General features: G+C 38.6%; 2 protein-coding genes across 4 annotated transcripts in view; one reads left to right on the top strand and one right to left on the bottom strand.

Annotated features, from left to right (window-relative positions):
• ESR2 (estrogen receptor 2) overlaps positions 1-19,339 on the bottom strand; it is a 115,493-nt gene that overhangs the window by 38,037 nt on the left and 58,117 nt on the right. For all 3 annotated transcript variants that reach the window (XM_037832569.1, XM_037832567.1, XM_037832568.1), the window contains exons 6-7: positions 17,816-17,954; positions 12,137-12,270 (exon numbers count right to left, since the gene is read on the bottom strand). In XM_037832569.1, coding sequence (XP_037688497.1) covers positions 12,137-12,270; positions 17,816-17,954 — 273 coding nt within the window. The remainder of the gene's footprint in view (positions 1-12,136; positions 12,271-17,815; positions 17,955-19,339) is intronic.
• LOC119530872 (acyl-protein thioesterase 1-like) lies at positions 39-767 on the top strand. The gene is made up of 2 exons (XM_037831585.1): positions 39-404; positions 501-767. The coding sequence occupies exons 1-2, from the start codon at positions 39-41 to the stop codon at positions 765-767; spliced, it is 633 nt and encodes a 210-aa protein (XP_037687513.1).

Below are 19,339 nucleotides of genomic sequence, written 5' to 3'. Positions count from 1 at the left end.
TCTCCCTTCCTCTTCAAACCACAGCCACCGAGCCGTGCATGTGCCGCAAAAACATGTCAGCCCCGCTGCCCGCCTGGGTGCCCGCCACCCGCAAGGCCACAGTGGCAGTTATCTTTCTTCACAGATTGGGAGACACAGGGCCTGGATGGGCAGAAGCCTTCAGAGGTATCAGAAGTTCACATAGCAAATATATCTGCCTGCATGCACCGGTTACGCCTGTTACATTAAATGTGAACATGAGTATGCCTTCTTGGTTTGATATTACTGGGCTTTCCCCCCATTCACAGGAAGATGAACCTGGAATCAAGCAGGCAGCAGAAAATGTCAAATCTTTGATAGGCCAAGAGGGGAAGAATGGAATTCTTTCTAACAGGATTATTTGGGGAGGATTTTCCCAAGGAGGAGTGTTATCTTTATATACTGCTCTTACCACACAGCAGAAACTGGCAGGTGTGGTTGCACTCAGTTGCTGGTTTCCACTTTGGGATTCGTTTCCACAGGGTCCTATCAGCGGCGCTAACAAAGACATGTCTATCCTCCAGTGCCATGGAAATTGTGACCCTTTAGTTCCCTTAATGTTTGGTTCTCTTACTGCTGAAAAGCTAAAAACACTGGTAAATCCAGCCAATGTAACCTTCAAAAACTGCTTGATGCACAGTTCACATCACCAGGAAATGATGGATATCTACCATCAGTTGATTGACATCACTGAGGCCTTGGATAGAACTACACTAGCATCATGTAGTAGAGAAGAAACTGAAATGTGACCAATCCTGAAACTTCTTGTTTGCAGTGTTAGAATGTTTTGCAAATACATACCAATAACACAAACTAAATAATGTCTCATGGGAAATGTATGTTCTTTTAAGTTTCTATTCATGTATTTGTATAATGTGATCCCACAGTAATACTAGCAGTAAAATAGGTGAAGCAGCTGGTTTCTTTTTCCCAAATGTAATTCAGAAAAATAATAAAATAATGCAACCAGAATATTTATTACATCATTTGGAAATTATTGGTATGCTTAAAGAAAATTTGTTCAGGTGTAAATGAGTAATTAAGATATAAATTATTTAAGCTTGCCATAACTTAGACTATGGATTTATTCCAAAACTGCCTAGTCACCATACAGCGGCCGTATTTTCATACATGTATTCATATATACATAATAATTATAATACAAAATAAGATGGTATTGACATACATCAAAATAATACAAAAAGAGATGGTATTATATAATCCTTAATAATAGGGATAAAACTTTTAAGTGTTAATGAAAGAGTAATATTGCTCTCCTCAATTAATGGCCCTTTTATTTGGGTGACGAGACTTTTTTTTCCCTATCATTTCCCAGTTAATACTATTTTCTCCTTTCTAGAAAAGACATGTGTTCTTCCTTTATTATCCTTCATAGGAGACCAAATATTGCTTCCCTGTCATAGACATCTGGTGTTAATAAATGCTGCAATTTGACATTCTGAATCACAGACACATGGTATTTATGATGTATTTATACTTCTAATGAAACCAAACAACACTTAAAACTTCTGCACTACTTATTTCTTCAACTGTTTCTTAGTCCAAATTTAGACTTATTCAGTTATCAGAGTCTTTAGTTCAGGGAACAGGAATAGTTCTGTGATTTTAATTTTCTGTAATCAACAGGAAGAATGATTACATCATACTTTAGTATGTCCTGAAACATTTAAGACTTGATCTTAAAAATTGTAATTTCTAAGGTGATTTGATCTAAGATGATTCTCCTTGTAGCACAGAGTTTAATTTTACTTACTTTGTACATGTTTGAAACCAGCTACTGTGGAAAATTAGAATCCATCAGAAAATTTTGCTTTACTTTTATCTGCCAATGAACATCTTTGAAATTTTGACTTTAATCAAATGATTTTTTAAATTAGTTTTTGTGCAGACATAAAAATAGCAATCTTTTGACTTTATTTAGTCAATATTTTCAGATTACTGGTAAAACTTACTTGAAAACAAATTTCTGGGTGATAAAGGGTAGTCAGGACTCAATACATATGGTTTAATTACCACATGGTTTAATATTTAATTGAAGTGTATGCTTGGTATTTTGACTTGTTAATTTGGAGACTGTATTCCAACTGATAAAACAATGATGGGATTGCATCTGTATAAATGGGTGCTAACTGATAATGGAAATAATTTGGCAGTGTAAAATATAGAATGTTAATAATTAAGCCATATGTTTATGTCTGGATTTAAAACTTTTAAACAATCATTTACAAATGCATTGTCTTTTATTTTGAAGGATATAAACAGTTATGTTCAGTTATACAAATCAACATCTTATTTGTGGTAAGATATCTTATTCTATTGACAAGTTTTGCTCTAGTGTGGGGAAATGTAAATTTTTTTCACGGTTTGCATCAATGTGAAATAAAATTTAATTCTGAAAAAAAAATAATCAAATAAATCCTCAAAACTAACAATTACAGTAATATGAAGGCACCCCAGTGCCTCCCTGTGTCGTGACAAGCTTTCCCTGGGAGAACGTATGTTGGCTGTTGAATCGCCCCTTCATCAACCAGCAGTCATTGCCAATGGTGAGCCCTGGGCCTTCTACAGACTATGGGGTCAGCACAGCCCCCTAGGAACCAAAAGGCCTTCAGGACTCAGAGCCCTTCCTGAAAAGGGGCTGGAGGAGGGAAGGGGAAGGACTGCAGTTTTGAAAAGGGCATGTAATGTACCAACTTTATATATGGGAAGACGTTTATAAAAAAAAAAAGATTAGCTTATTTAGAATCACTCTGGGAGGGAATGGGGCTGACGATTACCCATTTTCTGCCTGACTCCCTCTTGGGTCAGCAGTATCGTGCCCTCACTTGGGCATTCACTGACTCACTCGCCCACACATAAGTACAGGGCGGCTGCTGAGTGCCAGGCTCTGGGCAGGGGCAATGAGATGCTCACTGCCTGGTCTCTCAGGAAACAATAAAAATTACCCTCCTACACTCCCCCAAAGTAAAAACATCAGTTAGCATGCATTTTAGAACAAAATTGACTGACTTTTCACGAAGTACAGAAACACAGTTAAAAAAAAAGAAAAGAAAAGGCAAGCACTTGGCACAGTGCTCCCCAGATACCAAAGAAAGTAAGATAAAATCAAGGACAAAAATCTCCCTCCCCTTTATCACCTGGAAACAGCTGTGTATTCCCCTCACTAGCCCACCTAATGACATTCTAAGCAGCACGTGGCGGGAGCTGGGCAATTTCCCAAGATTTGCCACATCCTAAGTGTTCAAAGGATGAAAAAATAAGCCTTTTCTAACTGAAAGCAAATAAATCAGAAAATATAATGTTTTTAATAAAAATATCAGGATACTGACCAAAAGGAAAAAAAATCTGGCTTTAGGGAAGCGTACGTGGTGTGTGTGTTTGCTTGCTTACTTGTTTTGAGGAAAGTAACCTCTAGCCAAAACCCATCCCCTTTACACCACCCCTAACCCCAGAGGTTGCTCCACATGTCATGAACACTTGATATTGTCAGTCTTTTTAATTTCAGTCATTCAATTAGGTATGTAGTAGTTTTTCATTATTTTAATTATATTTCCCTAATGAGTAATGATAGTGAGCATCATTTCATGTAGTCATTTGCAATCAATGTCTGTTCAAAAGTTTGCCAATAAAGTTGTTTTTTGGAGAGTTTTCTTATTACTGTTGAGTTGAGAGAATTCTTTATACATTTAGATACAAGTCCTTTCTTGATATATGTTCTGCAAATATTTTCTCCTGATTTGTGGCTTGCCTTTTTCTTTTCATAAGACTATATTTGAGAACGAAAAGTTTTTAATCATTATAAAGTCCAATTTATGGATTTTTTAAAAAGTTCGTGTTATTTATCTTCTTAGAAATCTTTGCCAAACCCAAGGCAACAAGATTTTCTCCTAAGTTTTTTCTAGACATTTTATAATTTTAGTCCTTACATTTAAGTCTATGATCCATTTTGAGTTAATTTTTGTGTATGGTTTGAGATAAGGGTCAAGGCTCAGTTTTTGCATATATCTGATAGTTGAAGCACCATTTACTGAAAAGATCGTACTTTTCCCTTTGTTGAAACTGATACGTAGGTCTATTTTTGTACTCTCTATCCTGCTCCATTGATCTATTTGTGTATCTTGATGTCAATACTATGTTATTTAGATTACTGTAGCTTTATAATAAATAAAGTCAGGTAGTTTTAAGTCCTCCAACTTAGTTCATTTTCAAAATTGTTTTGGCTATTCTGGGTCCATTGCACTTCCATATGAATGTAAGAATCAACTTGTTGGTCTCTACAAAAAAAAAAAAAAAAGAGGCTGCTAGGATTTTTGTTAGAACTGAGTTAAATTTGTAGATTAATTTGGGAGTGAACTGATGTCTTAAATACTGAAACTTCCAACCTATGAACATGGCAAATTTCTCCATTTATTTAGGACTTCTTTAATTTCTCTCAACAATATTTTGCAGTTTTCCACATGTAGGGTCTCACACATCTTTTTCTAATTTATTCCTAAGAATTTCATTATTATTTTTGATGCTATTATAAACAGTTTTGTTTTTTAATTTCAATTTCTTCTACTATATAGAAACACAATTGATTTTTATATACAGGCATACCTTAGAGATGTTGTGGGTTTGGTTCCAGATCACCACCATAAAGCAAATATCACAATAAAGGCAGTCACACAAAGTTTTTGATTTCCCGGTGCATATAAAAGTTACATTTACACTATACTATAGTCTATCAAGTGTGCAATAGCATTGTGTCCAAAAAACAATGTACGTAACTTAATTAAAAAATACATGATTGCCACAAATTGCTAACTACTATCTGAGCCTTCAGCAAGTCATAATCTTGCCTTGTTGTTGATGGCTGCTTACTGATTCAGGGTGGTAGTTCTGAAGTTGAGGTGCTGTGGCAATTTGTTAAAATAAGACAACAATGAAGTTTGCCACATCGATCGACTCTTCATTCTCTGTAGCATTTGATGTTGTTTGATAGTATTTTACCCAAAATAGAACTCTTTCAAAATTGAAGTCAGTCCTCTCAAACCTTGCTACTGCTGTATCAACTAAGTTTATGTAATATTCTAAATTCTTTGTTGTCATTTTAACAACATTCACAGCATCTTCACCAGGATTAGTTTCCATTTCAAGAAACTACTTTTTTTGTTCATTCATAAGAAGCAACTCCTCATCTGTTCAAGTCTTACCATGAGATTGCAGCAATTCAGTCACATCTCCATGCTCCATGTCTAATTCTAGTTCTCTTGCTATTTCCACCACATCTGCAGTTACTTCCCCCACCGAAGTCTTGAACTTCTAAAAATCACTTATGAGGGTTGGAGTCAACTTCTTCCAAACTCCTGTTTATGTTGATATTTTGACCTCCTCCCATGAATCATGAATACTCTTAATGACATCTAGAATGGTGAATCCTTTCCAGAAGGTTTCCAATTTACTTTTCGCAGATCCATCAAAAGAATATCTATGGCAGCTATACAGCCTTACAAAATGTAATTCTTAAATAATAAGACTTGAAAGTTGAAATTACTCCTCAATCCATGGGCTGCAGAATGGATGTTATGTTAGTAGGTATGAAAACAACAATCATCTCCTTGTACATCTCCATCAGAGCTCTTGGATGATCAGGTGCATTGTCAATGAGCAGTAATATTTTGAAAGGAATGTTTTTTTCTGAGCAGTAGTTCTCAACAGTGGGCTTAAAATATTCAGTAAACCATGTTGTAAACAGATGTGCTGTCATCTGGGCTTTGTTGTTCCTTTCATAGAACACATACAGAGTAGATTTAGCATAATTCTCAAGGGCCCTAGGATTTTCAGAATGGTAAGTGCTGAAAGCTTCAAGAGAGCCAGCTTTTGAAGCCCTGAAGTCAGTCATTGACTTCTCCTCTCTAGTTATGAAAGTCCTTCCAATAGAAGGCTGTTTCATCTACATTGAAAATCTGTTATTTGGTGTAGCCACCCTCATCATTGTTCTTAGCTAAATAATTTGGATTTATCTGGATAATTTGCTGCAGCTTCTACATCAGCAATTGCTGCTTCACCTTGCACTTTCATGTGATAGAGATAGCTTGTTTGCTTAAACCTCATGAACCAACCTCTACTAGCTTCAAACTTTTCTTCTTCAGCTTCCTCACCTCTCTCAGCCCTCATAGAACTGAAAAGAGTTAGAGCCTTGCTCTGGATTAGGCTTTGGTTTAAGAGATTGTTGTGGCTGGTTTGCTCTTCTATATAGATTTATATAGATCTTCTATATATTATATTTCTCCATATCAGCAATAAGGTTGTTTCGCTTTCTTATCACTTGCATGTTCCTGGAGTAGCACTTTTCATTTCCTTCAAGAACTTTTCCTTTATATTCACAACTTTGGCTAACTGTTTGGCCCAAGAGACTTAGTACTGGGATTATCTCAGCTTTTGATATGCCTTCCTTACTAAGCTTAATCATTTCTAGCTTTTGATTTAAAGTGAGAGATGAGAGTCTTCCTTTCACTTGAACACTTAGAGGCTATTATAGGGCTATTAATTAACCTAATTTCAGTATTGCTGTGTCTCAGGGAATAGGAAGACCCAAGGAGAGGGACAGAGACAGGGACCAGCTAGTTGGTGGAGCAGTCAGAACACACACAACATTTATTGCTTAAATTTGCTGTCTTTTATGGGCATGGTTTGTGGTGCCCTAAAACAATTACAATAGTAACATCAAAGATCACTAATCACAAATCACCATAAAAGATATAATAATAATGAAAAAGTTTGAAATATTGCAAGAATTACCAAAACGTGACACAGAGACAAGAAGTGAGCTCATGCTGTTGCAAAAAAAATGGTACCAATAGAGTTGTTCGACATAGGATTGCCACAAACCTTCAATATGTAAAAGCACACTATCTACAAAGTGCAATAAAGTGAAGCACAATAAAATGAGGTATGTCTGTATTGCACTGTATCCTGCAACCTTGCTGAGCTTACTTTTTTTTTGTAGTCTCCTGGATTTTCTACATAGATTATCATGTCAGCAAATAAAGACAGCACAGTATTTTTCTACCCCCATCCCCATCCCACCCTTTCTGGGATTCCAAATACATGTATATTTGCAACTATAGCTGTTCTATAGCTCACTAATGCTTAGTTCATTTTTTTTTTTTCTCTTTCTGCTTTCCATTTCTTTTTTGATAGTTTCTATTGCTATGTCTTCACATTCACTAATCTTTTCTTCTGCTAGGTCTGGTCTGCTATTAATCCCATCTAGACACAGTTGTCTCATCCAGAAGTTCAATTTCTTGTGCTTCATATTTTCCATCTCTCTCCTTAACTTGTTCATGCTTCCCTGTACCTCTTGAACATACGGAACTATTTTTAATTCCTTGTCTACTAATTCTATCATCTGTACATTTTGGGATCTTTTCAATTTACTGATTTTTTTTTTCCTGATTACAGGTCACATATTCCTGTTTCCTTACATACTTGTTAATTTTTGATTGGTTACCAGACATCGTGAGTTTTGCCTTGTTGGGTGCTGGATATTCTTGGATGTAGTTGAGTTACTTGGCAATATAGTAATTTAATCCTTTGGAGGCTTGCTTTCAAGCTTTGTTTGGCAGGAACAAAGCAACCTTCACTCTAGGCCTAATTTTGCCCCACTACTCAGGCAATACCCTTCTGAGTACTATACCCAATGTCCAGTGTATTACAAGGTTTTCCTCCTGCTAATAAGAAAACAAACAATTCCTGGCCCTGTGTGAACTGCAAGGATTGTTCTGCCTGCTCCTTTCTGGTAGTTCTTTGCCTGTCCTCTTTCAAGTATGCACTCAGGTGAAGAGCTGAAGGTGCAGATTTTTTTCTATCTGAAGTGTGAAGATTTGCAGATCTCCAGAGCTCTTTCTGTGCATAGTTCTTTCCTCTCCAGTACTATCCCCTAGCTGCCCTGGCCTCCCCAAATTCACAATTCTGTCTCCTCAGTTCAGATAGACCACTGGTCTCTACTCGAGGTTCCCTTTCCTGTGTTGCTGCCTGGAAACTGACTCCAGGCAATAAGACGGACAATCAAAGGGCTCAGTTGGTTGCTTCTTTTGAGGATCACTGTCCTGGGTGACTTGTCCAATGTACAGTGTCTGTTATATATATTCTGTCAGGTATTTTTATTTGTTTAAGGTGGGAGGGTAAATCCTGTCCCTATTTCTTTTTTTTTTTAATTTAGTGCTACAAATAACCCAGTGGAAAAAGTCTCAGCCCCCAAATCCTTAAAATCTAGCATAGAAAAGACTCACCTCTCCTGACAGTGGAAAAATTAAAAAAAAACAAAACAGAATCCATTTTACTAACAGCAATACTGAACAGAAAAAATTCATTTTGACAACTGTTATGACAACCAACTTTCTTGAAAGAAGATTGTTAAATTCTGCTCCTCTACCGCCATGAGTGGTAATTACATCACATGCCTCCCTGGCCCTGGTAATCCTCTTAATGTGGTAGTTCTGTCAGATGCTGTCGGAGGAACACTGCAGCCTTAGTCTTACCCATTTGCACAGATGCTGTTTCTAGAGCTTTTGACAACAGCACAATATGATATCTCGGAGGCTAAAATGACTCTAGGGAGTTTGCCAAAAGGAAGGCTTTATACTGCAAAGTGTAACAACAAGCAAACTGCTTTCCAAGGAGCCCTTTGCTGTACCAAAGAGAGTCTAAATTATTTCTGAAAGTAAGAGATGCCCCATATTCTGGCATCTGATGACCCCCCATGCCAAGATGGGAATGTACTTTTCAGGTAAATCTTCCATTTAACAGACAGAGACGGTGGCATATACATGAGGTAACACTTGTAGGCAGCTTGAAAGAGAAATCAGAAAAAGGTGATTTCCTTCAACAATTTCAAATGTCCTGGATGGACATTTTCTATGTGCACATCAACTTAATCACCAACGTAAGCTGGTTCCTCATATTATCGAGTAAGAGGTGAATGGTAACAATGAATGCCAAGAAAGGGTCAGAAGCTCCAAAGTACTTAGGTTCCTTGGCTTTCCCTAAAATTTTCATTTGCCTGATAATTTATCTTTTCTACTCACAAATTGTTTGCTCTCCAGAACCGAGATTGGGGGTGTATTGGGTGCAGGGGTAATGTCCATTAGACAGGTAGGACCAGACTGACTCACTAGGGAGAACACAAAGGTTGCCTTCAGGGTCTCTGTTCCTTCACGTGACCTTCAGATTCTTTCTTCAATCCCCTCTGCCCCCTTCTCCAAGATCTAACCCCTTCCCCCAGACCCAGCCACCTGCAGAACATACCCCATGCTCTATACCAGAGCTACTCAAAGTATGGTCCATTACCAGTCCACAAAGAGATGGGTGGAAGTTGATTGAAAGCTTTTAGAAACTTTTATAGCAATTGACAGAGTAATTTTAAATCAGTTGAATGTAAAAACAAAAAGCTTGGGCTTGTATTTTGCATTTTTATTTTGTTTTTCTAGTAATTACAGAAGTAGCTGTTTATGAAGAAGTTAGAATGGTCATTGCCCAAATATCCCTGAAGACTGAGAAAATGATCCAATGAGATGGAGGAGCTGTAACAGGGAAGTTAGGATTTAGCAAATACTTATGACTACTGAATCATTATATAGATATTTCTTTTTAGTTTCTCGTGTAGAATAGCCAGAAGGAAATACCTGGAACTATGGAATTGTAACCCATACTATACTTTGAAATTTGCTCTATAACTATCTGTTAAACTGTATTTTGAAATTGATCACTTTTCTGTTTATATGTTATATTTCACAATAAAAAACGTTTAAAAAAAAGTAACTGTTTATAATGAATTAGAAATGCAAAAAGAAAAATTAAAACTGTTTCTTCCGCATACATAGTTGACGAGAAACACAGATATATATGTTCCACGTTCCTCTTCATTAGTGTCACTGCCTAAAGGGGAGTGGGGTGGGGTGGGGTGGGGCTGTGAGACAGGGAGGAAATGAGGACTGGAGAGGGAGGAGTCAGCTGCCCCCAACCCCCTACCCCTTGGCCCCTACCCCCACCCCCCACTCCCCACCTCCATGCCACAGCCAGGAGGCAGCTGGGGACCCCTGCAACCACAGGTTCTGCACTGAGTTTTGGCTTCTGGGACTGCTGCTTTGGATAATTTAAAAGAAAGTAGCACAGTATGATCCCACAGATTCCTGTCATTTCAAAAATTAAGCTCCAATATTGGATAAAATCTAGCTAATAAAGCTCCAAATGAGCCCTGCATGAAGCTATCTTCAAGTCGTCACAGGAGGATTAAAACATGGATATAAATATTTGAGAAGACAGCAGAAAACAATACTAATAACTAATAACTAAGCAAAGCAATCAGTACCCAGTATAGCAACTGAATTGAATACCAGACAGACAGTAAACTGAGCAGTAGGAAAACAACATAAACCTCAGAAATGTCTTCAAAATAGCTCATCTCTCTTTATTTCAGCAGTGGTTGTGGTGGTAAAAAAAAAAAAAAAAGAGATACTGGAAATTAAGTAGAGGCCCATCAACAGAGAGATGGTTGAACAAGTGAGTACAATGCCCTCTTCAAAGACTGGGTTAGATCTCTTCTAGTTGACCTGGAAGGATTTCACAGCATTTTGAAAAGTGAAACAGCCAGGTGCAGAAAAGCACTTGTAAAATGTCCCAATTTTTATAAAATGAAAAAAAGAAAGAAAACCCTCTCTCTGTATGTATATGTTGGGGTGCAGTTTTCTTAAGTGATTATGAGAGAATGAGAGAGGGTATAATGGATACCCCCCACCCTCCCAGCTCTGGATTGTTAAAATTGATTACTTGGGATTAGGGTTGAGGGGTTTATTCCAAAAAAAAAGTCGAAAGCATGCCTGTTTCAAAGTATCCACAATTTTTAGTGTAAGATACAATGCTATTTATGTAACATTTTATATATAAGCCTGTGTATGCATAAGTCTTTCTATCTCTATCTTTAGAGAGAGAGAGAGAAATATTTAAAAAATTACCACCAAAGTTATGGTGGTTACCTCGGAGGTGGGGAGGATTCCAGGTGTTTTTATTTTCTGCCTTATATGTTTTTCTTTTGTTTGAATTATTACAATGACCAGGTATTTTTTTTATATAATAAAAAAAACCAGCAAAACTAAGCCATGCATATATCACAGATACCATCCTCATTTCTCACATTTACCACCTATATTTCCCTTCAGTCAGGCCACTTCCTTTCTGTCCCCACCACACCCCACACCATCATCCCTTGTGTCACCTACTGGGCCCCTGCCTTGGTCTGTCCTGTCTCTAGTCAGTCCTGCAGGCCAGAAGGACCTTTCAGTAATAGGTATCTGTGCATAATACTCCCTTCCCCAAACCTCTTCTATGACTGCTTAAGGCCCAAAGCAGCCACTCTCCACCAGAGTGTGCAGCACAATCTTTAGTGCTACCTTTTACAACCTCTCTGCCTGCCCTCTGGCCTTCCAGCAGGTGGCTCCTGGCTCACCCACGTTCTTTCTTTCCTCCACACCTACTCCTTCCCCCTGCCCAACCAACATCTACACATCCTTAAAGACTTGTCCAAGCATCAGTCCCCTCTGCAACCACTCCAGTGTCTGTCCATCTTCTATTTTCCCATAGTATTACTGAGATCATTATATTTTATGATTTGTTTTCTCTCTCCCTTCTTACATTGTGAGCCATTTGAGAACAGGACTGTATTTTAAGTGTCATGAATGAATGAATGAATGAATGAAACGCTTCATGCAGAACCTCAAACAGTAAATATTAATGCATGTCAACCAAGTAAAATGTCTTTATAAACATTGAAAAAAGGCTGGAAGTTAAGCATTTTTAAATTCATTTTTTCTTTTCCAGAAAATGGCTCGTCACTTTAAAATTGATGGCCAGCACTTAATCCGATGAATAATTTGCATCCAAGTTACCAAAAGCTAACTACAGTTGAAATCTTTATAGAATAAAACAGAGATGTCAGAAAGAAAGCCATTTCCCCCTTTTTAGATAAAGTAAGTTCAATACCTTTCCCAATGCCACACCGGTTCTAGAAAAAGCATCTCTCCCCCATAAAACGCAGCCCAGCTGCATGGTTACTTACTGGAGTTGAGGAGAATCATGGCCTTGACACAGAGATACTCTTTGTGTTGGAGTTTTAACTCGCGAAACCTTGAAGTTGTTGCCAGGAGCATGTCAAAGATTTCCAAAATTCCTTCTACGCATTTCCCCTCATCCCTACAGAAGTTCATTAGGAAATTTAAGGAACGTGCAGCTTCAGACAAACACCAAAAGCATTAAGGAGTATTTTCTTTTTAACATATAATTTCATCATATACATCTGTTAGCCATAACAAGGTATTAGTGAAACCACACCTAATGCAATTATTGGAATTATCTTCATCTAAAGAAGGCAGGGCACTTACTATATAAATCCCTAAAGTTAATATTTGCATAAAGACTATTTAGGCAAAACTGCACATTGGAACTACATTTTCCTTCTACCTATTTACCAAATGTTTTCTTAAAGGAATGAGTACCATTTCTGTTGATTATTTTCAATCTAAACCATTTCAACCAACCAGCCCTAGACATGACACATATTACTAAAATGAGACATTCCATGTTCCCATTGGGAGAACATCTGAAGTGATAATGAGAAAAGGTAAATGTTATAGAAACAAATATCCCAAGAAGAAATAATCCTCCATATCTAGAGCTTGGCTTTCACCTCCTGGGGGTCATTTAGAAACTGGTAGAGCAACTAAAAGACACTTAAATGTAATTTGAGAAAAGCGAATATGACATACAAAGAAATCATGATTAGAGATGATAGATTAGAATCACATGGAAATTTTTTAGTTGCTGACGATCATTTTTAAGCAAAAGCTTAAGACAAACTTTGAACCATATAATCAAAATTCTTTTGATCACTACAAAACTGAATTTTTTAAGTATACTTTTGAAGTAAATTACTTGAACTTTAAATAGAAATTACCAGCTTCTATCACTCCAGCCAAAGACACATTATTCCACCCCATTGCTCTCAAAAAACTTTCATTATCATCAGTCATAGAGTTACAGGAAGTTCTTGACAAGCAGTTAGATGACTGCCGTGAAACCTTCATTTGTTCCTAAAAGCCTACGGCACACAGTGAAGGGCAGCCGTGGTGGTGGTTCTGTGAGTTTCATTTTTAGTCCTCTGAAGGAGGCTTGAGGTCTTCAAAGAACTGGCTGCTCTCCGCCTCCCTCCCCCAACCCAAGCCAGGACATTTCAACTGATGGTGGTGGTTGGGGGAAGGGGCCTCTGTAAATTCAAATGAACCAACACCACGGGGGACCCCCAGTCCTGGGGAAGCCTTTCCCTGTAAGTGCTGTGCTATGAAGGCTTCTCACCAGGATCCTGCATTCCTGGCATTACACCCCAGAACACTTACCCCCATAAAGGTACAAGCATGGAAACTGCTCGCTTTGGCAAACAAACGCAGTAACGTGCGATCATCTGAAGCTTTCTGAAAGTGCACAGGTTAAGTGATAAAACCCAAGTGCCCCTGAGAATTCACTCACTGGGAAAGGCCACCTTGAGAATCAGAGGCCTGGGCAAGGTGTCCTGGGGTTAACTCTCACCCCACCCTCCCCACACCCCGTCCTCCCACCTCCTCCAATCACCTCCCCTGCTCTGGGCTGTCCACCTCCAGACTGCTGCAGGAGCCGGTATGGACGACACAAGCCCCGCACCTAATAGATGCACCAGAAATGTTTGTTCACCGAACACGCCTCGTGCCACATCATCAAGTCACTCTTCCTGACACGTAATTAATTATTGGAAATTGTAACTGTTGGGCTAGAGGACATTCGATACTAAGAAAAGCTAGCTTTAAAATATCTCTGAGGGGGGAAAAATCTACAGAGTGAATTTAATAGTTTGGCTGTTTACATTTCTGTGAGACTCAAAGTCAGAGGTGGGATTATGTGGGCCCTGCCCCCCAGCCCCTCCCCACCTCCACTCACTCCCCCAAGTTGCATGGGAAGGGGACTCATCTGAAATCAACCCTGTTTTCCGGAAGTGGCAACCTGTGCTTAAGAATAGTCCCTACATACTGAAATCGGTACCACTTCATTAAAAGAGATGCCATTTTTAATGCAAATTCTTTTTTCGAAATTGGGAGGTATCTTACATGCAGGGGCATCCCAAGCCCCAATAAATGCTGCAACTTGCAGTAATCAGAACATGTGAACCTCATAGAGAAAGGGAATTTCTGAGCCAATTTTAAAGAACTGGGTCTGATTACTTTCTTTTTAGCAGGTGTGACAGCCAACCATTTCATTCAAGGGGTGGCAAGGTTAGAATACTTTTATTCATTTCACAGGCTGTAGAAACCAAATATATTCCTAGAAAAATAAATGAAAAATATAGGGAGTATAAGGTACAATACCTCTACTTTGAGTAGACACTCCAAGTTCTATTTTAAGATGAGTCATAAAGAACGAGTGAGGAAGGACTTTAAAATAAATTAAATATGGCAATTAGCCACACTTATATTAAAACTATGGGTTGAAAATGAATTATGAGTGAGAAATTAGGACAGGATTAAAACTTTTGTATTTAAGATGCAGAGCATACAATGTGAATGTTAAAAAATTGAAGCAATATATCAATCAAACCAAACCTACTCATGGAAATTTACTTTTGCATACCATTTGTCCATATACTAGTGATAAATAAAAATGAAATTAGTAGTTACATCTAGGATATTCCATTATTTGACAACTACTCCTTTATAAAAAGACAAATATTCTGTTTCTTACCAAGGACAAAATGTTGATTGAATGGACCTTGGCTTTGAGGCACACTATTTTGTACTTACATATATATTTTCTGGAAGCATATATGTGGTTACAGACCACAGTTTATCTCTGTGTGGGCAGTGGTGGGTGGCAAGCTCAAGGCTAAGCACATGGAAAGGAATCAATAAATATATATTGAACTAAAGTTAAAATTAGCTGGGTACAAAGGGCAAATGAAAACTTAGAAGTGAGAATTCTGTGGGTATTGTGAAGAAAAATCTTGACATCCACCATGGAGCCCAAGCCAAACCCAAACCACTGACCTTTCAACAACATTTAACATTAGACAATTTCTTGTTGATGTTAAGGACACAAAAATTTCTTAGCATATATGATTTTTTGAGCAATTAGAAACTCAGCTTCTGTGGTAGATCTCCATGTGAATTTATGATTCTAGGGGTTACTAAAAGAACTACCTTGTTAGAAATAAGCTGAGATAATCAGATTTTCCTCTCATCCTCAGTAGATTCAAGTTTTCTCTCTGCAAAAGCCTCAACAAGAATAAAGGGAAACAGAAATTATAGTGTCAGTATCCACAAATGGGACTAATCTAGATGTATTCACTGCTTTTATAGTCATATCACTTCTTGAAGTAACACTGATAAGACAATCCAGCAAAAGATAGTCATTTTCAAGTAGTGTGGAGATTATTTATTCAGTCTGGAAAAAGATTCATAATAGAACTCCTTTGTAGGGTATAATCCCTGAATTCACTTGCAAAACATTCTTGAATAAGCAACTTCTCCAAAAAAATACCTATTATGCAAAAGTATATTAATCTGTATAACAGATACACTAAGAAATTGAACTTGTAATCCGAGACTTCACAAAGTTAACGTGTTGAAATCAAGAGTAAATAAACACCTGTAGGCGCCTGAAAAATGCCTGCTCAATGTGACGTATTTACAATTCCCAAGAATTCCTCTTCCATACTCAAATACACTAGACTAATATGTTGTAAAACAGACTACTTTCAAATATTTATAAAGAGTGAAAAATAATTTGTAAGAAAAATGACTTTTTCTACTCCTGTGACCTAGCTAAAAGCTACGCCTAATATTTATCCAGGGTTGTGTCAACTTACAGTAAGTTATACACATATATACGGGAATTAAATATGCAGAGAAAGAGGAGAGGTAATTGTACCAAAAACAAGGAGTGAAATGGTCACTGAAAATAAACACTAAATTTGGCATCAATTTGGAAAACAAGACAAAAAATAAAATAATTTGAATATAAAGCAACCATATTGGTTCATTAAGCAATGGAACCTCTTTCTGGCATTAGGAGAATTATGTGTGTATATTTATATGTACGTGGGGAGGTAGCTTTATTTAAGCACCCAGCAAAATATAATGAATGAATGAATGAATGAATGAGAGCAAAGAGTTGGCAGGGTGCTTGGTTCTCAGCCTGCCTTGCAACATGGTGCCCTGATATGAGAGCAGAAGGAGTGGGCTTCTGAACTGGGCAGGGAATAGAGATGGGCTGTTCGAAGACAAAAGATAACAGTACAAAGCAAGTTTGCCTTTTAGCTTCCTCCTCTTTCCCCTTCCTGTTCACTATCTCACTGTTGTAATTAGGAAGATGGACCCCAGAACCAGACACTGCATCCCAAGCTCCATCACTTTCTATGTAACGCTAGGCTAGTTACTTAACCTCCCAGTTAGAGATATCAGTGGTGCATATCCCCAAAGGGCTGTTGTGAAGATTAAATGAGTCAACACAAGTGAAGTGCTTCGGGTGGTGCCTGGCACATGTAAGCCAATAAGTTAGCTATTATGATTGTTATTGAGGGGCTCTGGGCTTCCAGATCCTCCCTTAGTGGTTCACCCCTTGGTCTTGGTCTTGCTCCAGCTCAAGCCACATCCCATGTTCCAGCTTTTTGCAAAGGCTCTGCTCTTCACCAAAACACCTCCAAGTGACTCAGAATGCTGTTCTTAGTGAATGCTGTCATCCATGACAACAGGCAGAATGGGTTCTAATACCTTGGGATATTGCTTTTCATCTGGGTAACGTGCGTGGGATCTTCTTATGATCTAAAGTGGCAATGGCAACAATTGGGGGCAGTTTTTGTATCATTCATGGCTCTAGGCATCCTTCCACTCTATGCAGAGAGTCAAATGTGACCCAACTTCCACACTAGCACTTTTTCAATATAGGGAGCAAGAAAATCAATTTCCATGGAGATTTTTTTAAATGCTCAAATTTACGCCAAGAAAGTGTTCAACTTTTCTTTCTAAAAAAGCTTGACTGTTGTATATTCCAGCCTTCCCTCCAAAAGCAGTAAACGTAATAAGGTCATTTAAGTTGATTAAAAACTGTTTCCTCTTCTGTACCATCATTAAAAGAAAACAAAATGCAACCATGTTCTGGCATTAGCTCCATCATTCCCCAATTCCTATTAACTTTCATCTGGTTTTACCAAGCACTGCTTCCACCCCTATTGCCAAAAATGCTATATAGTGCGTGCATGAGAGTGAGGTAAAGCACGTTGAAATAAATTTGGCTGATTTATAAGAATTTTGTCACCTGTCCAGATAGCTCAAGATGTAATTGGTCTCTGCAGGTGGAAAGAACAGCAGGACTACTTAAAATTGTAACCCACGGACAGGATTTTTAATGCAGAAAAATCCAAGCTGACCTGTGCACTTAGTGGCCATGTGTCATGCAGGACACAATGCTCTGCTATGTCTGGCCCTGGCCTGGGAATGCTGCTTCACCACCAGATAAAAATGAGTCACAGGACATTGAATCCCTATACCCATGCTCTCTCCTCCGGTTCTTAACACAGTGAAGAGGCCGATGACATTATCATCCTCTAATTACCTGTCAGGCATGAGATTTTAATGGCAGCCTCCAAGACTGTAATCCTACTCACTAAGCACCTCACTCAAACACGTCAGAGAAGAAATGCAATGCATTTTTTTCTCACCTGTCCAGAACAAGGTCTGGAGCAAAGATGAGCTTGCCGGGATGGTCAATCGAGCGCCACATCAGCCCCACCATTAGTACCTCCATCCAGCAGCTCTCCAAGAGCCTCACTTGGTCGTACAGGCTGAGCTCCATGAAGCCTGTGAAAAGCAAGAAGCCATGAGCCACATCTACCCACCTCAGCAAGTTTAAAACAAGCTAAGGAAACACAAACAATATGGGGAAATAATCGATATTTTTAAGATGTGGTTGAATGCAGACTCAGGAAATTTTAGGTGTGCAACTTACAATTCCCCATCTTAGACCCCTCTAGAGACAAATATCCTTCATTTAGAATTTATAAAGAACTGTTACCTGGGCTTATATAGATGACCAGACTGATGGTAGGGAAGAATGGAAAGCCAGACCTGATGTTTGCTAGCCATCTCCTAGTATTTTCTCTGCACAGTTGAGAAAGATCATGGTCAGCTGCAGGTCAGAGGGGCTGCTTGTTGGACCCTGTCCATGCTTCGGGCCAGGGGTGGGGATGGAAGGAAGGATTGGGAGTAGAAGGGTCATGCAGAGAGAGCAGCACCAGCCCCTGCAAAAATTGAAGCTCCAACGATTTTTCTGAGCCAGTTTGAGAATCATTCTTCTGGGTAGGAGCACTGTCTCTAGGCTATTCCAGAGCAGAGGTAACAATTGAAACAGATACCACTAGCCTAATAGCATGCATTGGTCATGGAGATGGAAAGAAACCTAGGTAATCACCAGGGAGGTGAGTGCTTCAAACGCAAAACAGAGATAAGTGGGGCTTCCCCCCTGAGACATGGCGAAAGAGGAGGCAGTGTAATATAATACAGTAACCAAATGCACAGCCTTAGAGCACGATGAACTTGGGTTTGAATCCCAGCTCAGCCTCTTATTAGCTAATTACTTAATCTCCTTTTAAGTCTTTGTTTTGTTTTGTTTTTAATAAGAAAAACTGGGGCTAATAAGACCTACCTCTGCAAATTCCTGCAATTATTAAACGAAACATTTTGCATGTTGGCTAGGTAATATTTTGCGATACTTTGGAGATTTTCCCTTCCCTGTATTTTTCTCTTGCTTTTCCATCCCTATGCAAGGAGGTAACTGGCTGTATATCTCTGCCTCAAAGGAGGTAAGTGGCAAATGGAAAGCAGATGAAGTCTACAAGATTTTCTGGCTTTTGTTTCCAAAAGCCTGAGCCCATAAAAGAACTTAGGGAAGAAACAGAGGAGATGTAGACAGGAGAAAGATGTTTTTTGCTGGGAGAAGAGAACAGCCTGAAGAAACATTACTCTGAGGAAAGCTCTCCCTTTAGAGTGATTATTTGGGTTGGAAAGAAGAGAGAAGATCCACAGGCCTTGGAGCAGTGAGGACCCATGCCTGGTTTTCTGGTAGCACCCTGGAAATAGAAGATGCCAGAAAGGAAAGGCTGCATGACATGTCTGCCCCCTTCCCAAGTGAGTCCCACGAACCACCCAGAGATCCCAGAACTGAAGGGCCATGAAGACAGGGACAC

The sequence above is a fragment of the Choloepus didactylus genome, chromosome 4 (assembly GCF_015220235.1).
Source record: "Choloepus didactylus isolate mChoDid1 chromosome 4, mChoDid1.pri, whole genome shotgun sequence".
NCBI lineage: Eukaryota > Metazoa > Chordata > Mammalia > Pilosa > Megalonychidae > Choloepus > Choloepus didactylus.
This window is presented reverse-complemented; position numbering and strand designations above follow the sequence as displayed.